The sequence below is a fragment of the Condylostylus longicornis genome, unplaced genomic scaffold (genome assembly GCF_029603195.1).
Source record: "Condylostylus longicornis isolate FDR11 unplaced genomic scaffold, ASM2960319v2 ptg000164l, whole genome shotgun sequence".
In the NCBI taxonomy this organism is placed as follows: domain Eukaryota; kingdom Metazoa; phylum Arthropoda; class Insecta; order Diptera; family Dolichopodidae; genus Condylostylus; species Condylostylus longicornis.
Window position 1 is genome coordinate 285,746 of NW_026578132.1, and position 6,379 is coordinate 292,124.

General features: G+C 28.7%; 1 protein-coding gene across 1 annotated transcript; it reads left to right on the forward strand.

The window, feature by feature from the left end:
* Positions 1-3,117: 3,117 nt before the first annotated feature.
* Positions 3,118-4,512, forward strand: LOC129616260 (uncharacterized). Its single transcript, XM_055531817.1, has 5 exons — positions 3,118-3,566; positions 3,624-3,685; positions 3,756-3,823; positions 3,881-4,029; positions 4,105-4,512. Exons 1-5 carry the CDS (start codon positions 3,421-3,423, stop codon positions 4,427-4,429), a joined length of 750 nt encoding a protein of 249 aa, XP_055387792.1. The 5' UTR covers positions 3,118-3,420; the 3' UTR covers positions 4,430-4,512.
* Positions 4,513-6,379: the final 1,867 nt, after the last annotated feature.

A 6,379-nucleotide genomic window follows, 5' to 3' on the forward strand; every position in this document is an offset into this window, starting at 1 on the left:
ACTGAACTGATAATTTTATTTTATTTATAAATAAATAAAAAAATCTTTGTTTATTTTTTATACAAGCGCGATATACATATGTATGTACTTTTCCAAGAAAAAAAACAACAACATTTAGCATTTAATGTTGATTTCAGTTTTACAATACTTCGAGCAAAGAAAGAGACTTACCTGAAGTTTTTGACTTCACTATGTTTTTTTTCGAGATACGATTTTTTAGGGAGTGAAGGTAAGATAGAAACAAAATGCTCCTTCCTTCAGTTTCTTTCTAATTCGTCATTTCTTATTCGTTGGTTTTTCGGAACGAATTAGAAAAGGAAAGAGCATTTTGAAAAAACAATGAAACCAAATTCTTTCTAGTTGCATCTTTCCTTACTTCAAGCATGCCACTCTTTCCATATTTTTCCTTTCCAAAATTAACAACATAATAATTTTACAATATATGAAACCTAACACTATTTAATAAATTTTTCTTTTAATTATTAAAATATTCTTTATACACATATTGTGGGAAACTTTCACTTGTTGTTTCAAATCGAAACAACAATTTGGAAAGAACAACCCTTTTACTTTTTTCCAAAAAAAAAATTTTTTTGGAGTTTTTATGAGTTTTTATAAAACAATAGAGTTTAAAAAAAACTCTATCAAAAAAACTTTTTTGTGTTTTTGTTTTTCTAATCATCTGCAATTAATTACGCATATTAAAAAAAATAAAATCTTAATACTTTCTTTGTAAACTCTTTACGTCAGCGTCGCTTACTTTTCCAAGAAAAAACAAAAATTTGGCATTAAAATTCCAATTTCAATTTGACGACACTCTGCAGGAGAAACCTGTAGTTGTTGACTTCACTGTATTTTTTAATACAGTGAAGTATTGTAATAGAGCATAGAAATATAATATTCTTGAATTCCTTACTTATCACAGCAAAACTTTTTGATGACAAAGATTTCTTTTGCTGTGAAATATTCTTGGAAAACCTTAAAACTGGCATTCAGTTGATTTTTTAATTGTGGGCGAAGAACATCTTTTGTATTGCTAGTCCTTTTTTTATAAGTCTTTTAATAACAATCTTAGTAGACTCTGATTCCGCCTTAGTAGACTTTAATTCCGTCCAAACCTATACATTGATGTATAGCGATGCTAGATGAGATTGACTGGAAATCTTTATTTTCCTTTTAATAGGGATATATGAAGTGAATGGAATTTGCATTTTTCGTAGAAAAACTATAAGATAGAGGAGAGTTATATGGGTTAGCTTTTAGATCTTATTGTAGCGTACCGAAAAAAAAAACACCAAGGCACAGATTACATTCATTGTAAGACCGACAATAAAGGGCAATCAATTTCCCGTAAAACAAGCCCTCGATAGTTTCTCTATGTCGCATGGTTCTGAAGTTATAAGGTTTTATTTATACGAAAGAAAAATCTGGTACTTTTTCTTCAATAAGCTGTTACTCGAGAACGAGTATATCTGCACTCCCACCCATTCAATTTTGTTGGAAATAGATCGAAGAATCATCCCTGAAATTATTTTCCTTCTAATGGGAAACACCCTGTATTATGGGAATTATTCGAAGTATAAAACTAAATAAAAGAGGCTGTATATTTAACCCAGCATTTACACGTACAAGTTACTTGCAAGAAAGTTGCAATACATACAAAAATTTTACTAACACATTGAAATATTTCTACTTGCTTGTTTACTTGCAGTTCAACTTGCAAGAAAATTTTGCTGCCAGTAATTTGAGCAAGTAATTTGACATATTGAGAAATTCACACAAAAAAATTTGTTGTTTTGATTTTTTTTTTTTTTTAATTTAAAATTTTTGAATTTTGTTTTGAAAAAATTAAACTTAGCAAACTTATGGTTTCTAAAATTTATAAACAATTATATATATTGCTAGTTGTTTTCTTCTCAAAGACATTTTCAAAAATTAACTTGCTAAACGCCTACGTCATAATAGCAAGTAATTTGACATTTCGAAAAACTAATTGACAATTAATATTATACAAACTTGCATGCAAGTAACTTGTATGTGTAAATGCTGGGTTAATCAAATTAGGTAAAAAGAACATATATAATATGTAGTACATATAACCAGTGTTCCCACTCGGTAAAAACAAAATGAAGTTACTTGCATGCAAGTTTGTATAATATTAATTGTCGATTAGTTTTTCGAAATGTCAAATTACTTGCTATTATGACGTAGGCGTTTAGCAAGTTAATTTTTGAAAATGTCTTTGAGAAGAAAACAACTAGCAAAATATATAATTGTTTATAAATTTTAGAAACCATAAGTTTGCTAAGTTTAATTTTTTCAAAACAAAATTCAAAAATTTTAAATTAAAAAAAAACAAAAATCAAAGCAACAAATTTTTTTTTTGTGAATTTCTCAATATGTCAAATTACTTGCTCAAATTACTGGCAGCAAAATTTTCTTGCAAGTTGAACTGCAAGTAAACAAGCAAGTAGAAATATTTCAATGTGTTAGTAAAATTTTTGTATGTATTGCAACTTTCTTGCAAGTAACTTGTACGTGTAAATGCTGGGTTAGTCGTCCTATTTTGTACAAATAAACTCATAATTAATATTAATTTTGCTTTATTCAACAATGTAAATTTTATCATATATGGTAAATTCTTTATGAAATCACATGCAGCTTCTATTGCATTTTAAATGTGAAAGTTAATGTCAAAAATTATATACTCTGTAGCTGTTGATCGCATTATGCGCTAAAGACGATTCACCATGAAAACGGACAAATTTTAAAAAAGATGTACAGCCAATGTATTTTCTGTTTCACTTAGCTTACTCATTAATTAAAGTTGATTACAGGCGGTACTCATTTAATAAAGTATCTTTCTTACTTTCTTCTAACAAATTTGGAAATGTGCTTAGTAAAGCTATCAACACATTTTTTTGAATACAAAGCAATTCCGCAATTTAATATTAGCAGCACTTTAAGTTTTGTAATGTTTATTTAGTGTTTGACAAAGAAATATGTCCATATTTCAGTAAAATTTTCAAATGTACCCAATTTCGGCATTTTTGCAGATTTGAGTTTTTTTGTATTCACGCTAAATTTAAACCAAAAATGTATCCAAATAGATACAATTTTACCCAAGTGGAAACTCTGCATATAACATATGTATGAATACTGTACATATTCAATATAAATACATTAGACTTTAAAATATTAAATTAACAAATTAATTATTTTAAAAATTTACAATCAAAAGTCGTGAGCGTAAAAAATCTAACGACAATCTTCCCAAAGTACCAAAAATCTGGAAATTCTAGATAAATCGGGTAATTTAACATCCCTGATTGTGTGTTTAGATTATGCTGGGATTTAGCATTTAATCTAAATGTCAATGCATGCTGTATAATATATAGCGAGATCAAAAATACTTTTGTAATGTATTTAAATTCAAAGTTGGTAGTACAACAATATTTTTGGGGGTGGGTTTTATATATTTTATTGTATGTTGAAACAGCTTTTTTCCACGAATTTAAAGTTAAGCCAATCGTTTATATAGAGCTAAGTTCACATGGATTTCATAGGTAAAAAGCACAATTAATTTCTAGAATAAAATGTGAATTGAGATTTGTCTTTTACAGAAATCTAGCTTATTTCATTGAATTTGAGCACCTAGTTGGAAAGCAATGTGAATATGCAATAGGTACATATGTATATTAGGATAACTCTAAATTTAAAATTTTGAAAATAAAATATTTTGGTAATTGTTTTAGAACAAAAATTTTCTTCAGATGTTTATGTAAATGTGGATCAATTAAGCTGCATGGTTCGCCAAAAAAAGGTTTAAGTTTAAAAAAAAAAACCTATTGTAGTATACATATTTTAGTTTTGTATTTAGTTGGTTGCATTATATCCTTCCTACATTAATGAAGAAGTATCAAGCGGAAAGTCATTACCGTTTTCTGTTCTATTATTCGGTACACCAAAACTTTTTGACAGTGTAATACTACCTATTCACTTCAGGTATCAAATAGCTCGCAAAACAAAGTATGTACATATGGGCATATACATACATATGTATGTATAAAACAAGTTATGATTTATCAATTTCTTTATTTGCAGTTTTGTGAAAGTCGAAATTCAAAAGCCATCATTATATATTAAGTGTCAAGTTCAAAATGACAAAACGATTAAGATTTCTCAAAGTAACCACAAATTTTGTATTAGGAACACGGAATTTGTTCCAGACAGATTTGTATCGGATGAGATTTGTGATTGGCATTTGTTAGATTATGAATTGCATTTAAGAGACGCTTTGGTTGTTAGTGTTCCAGTAGGTGACTCAAATTTACTTTTATTCACGTTTTATGCAACAATAGGAGTAAGTTGGATGGGATGTTTTTCAGTTTTATGTACAATTTATAAAAAAAATGGGGAAATTAGCTAAAAAGATAATTTGTATTGACAAAGAGTAATTAAAAAAAAATTACATTCCAATGGAAAAGCAAATTTTTAATTAAATACATATATGTAAGTACATATGTATACACGCATGTGTATTAAAAAGTAGATTACTCATGTTGGAATTCTAACTAGAGGTGTAGAACTATCGATAGTTTTCAACTATGGTTATGATTTTTCGATAGTTTTAAACAAAGTATATCCACTAACAAGTAGTTCGACTCGTTCCATTCCGTTAGTTTTCATTTGCATCTTGCTTCCAAATTCTTAAAATATTCCATTTTTTTTAAAAATAGATGGTAATAAGAGTTGTGTAGGTAAGAAATTAACAAAATATTGTAAACAAACGAGTGTATCAAAAACATTGAACTGAAATAGAATTAAATTAAGTTAGGTAAAAATTTTGTTATTTTTGTTTTGATAATAACAAAATGTATTTTTTCATTTTTTAAAGTTAAGTAAAAAATTCGAATGTATGAAAGCAAAAGAGTTTGAAATTTTATGTATGAATGTGCACATGCATGTACCTGGTACAGTAGATACACAGTATCAGGTAGTGACATAGAAATAAAATAATTTATAACGAAAAAAAGGTGTATGCAAGTTACGAATTTTGTGTCAAAATTCGTTTAAAAAAATAATTTTATTTCGATTTTAAAATTACTTTTATAATACGTTTTATTTCTTTAAGATTACTTTTACAATACGTTTTATTTCACAACACTAGGTTAAAATTTAATATAACTTTACAATTAAATTTTAAGACTATTCTAAGACTTTAATGCTTAGTTCAATTAATGTCTAAGACTATCTAAGACTAAATTCTTAATCTAAATGTTACCTAATTTATAGTATAAAATTTGCTTATTTAACAAATTTAATTTTATGTTATTTTCCTAACTAAAAATTTCTCACAGTACAGCGTAGACATGTCGTCAGCACTTTTTGTGGGAACATATTTTTGCGTTAAGAAATTCTCATGCTGCAATATGATGTTTGCTGGAAACGTATTTGAACATGTTTTAATATTAATATTCAGCGTAGAAGAATTCTCACGATGAAATATGTCTGATGAAACATGTTTGAACTTGTTTTAACATGCCCGCTATTTGATCCCTCGTTAACTCTTCCCCCTCTAAAGATCTACGTCCCGTAGATCAACGTTGAGTTTGGTAAGATTAGTAGCTAAGTCCTTAGGGGTGATCTCTGCTACGAATGTCCTTTCTGTTTGTGTCTTTTTCTTCTTGAAAATTATTATCGCTATTATAATTAGAACTACCGCAATGGTGATAACTGAGTTGATTGATGTTGTGATATTGTTTGACGTGGCTAGTTGCTGCACCTTTCTTATATTGTTCTGTTGTAAATCATGAAGATACTCCAAATTGAGTTTCCTATTTGCCTGGGTTAGATTTGTTTGAAGGAACGCTGGTAGTACCTCTGGAGATCTTACTTCGTTGTTGGTGAACGTAATTCCCTTAATGCGTATAGTATCGTTGGAATATTGTAGGAGAAAACTTCCTGAGAGCTTCCTTGCAGTAGAGGTGGTTGTAACATCTCCATGGAAATTGGATAAGAAGATCATATTCTTGGTAATTTCCTCTATTATTTCTTTCCCATTGTATTGAAAATCACATCTTGCATTAAATCCCCTGATGAGTTGCGTTACGCAATGTCCGGGTTGCAACGCTGTCAGTCTGTTTTTCTTGCAAATGGTAACATCATTAAAGTTTTCACACTTGCCTATTACGCCATAGATTTCCTCGTTAACGAGCAGTTCTTCGTACTCCAGATATACCTGACTCTCGTTTCTAATAGTTGGTTTGATCAAAATATGGTCGTATAAACGCTCGTCTGCTTTTGGTAGTGAAATTACGTAAAGGATTGTAAGACCATTAGTTATTACTTTTGGTTCAGCGTATTCGATTGCTTCAAT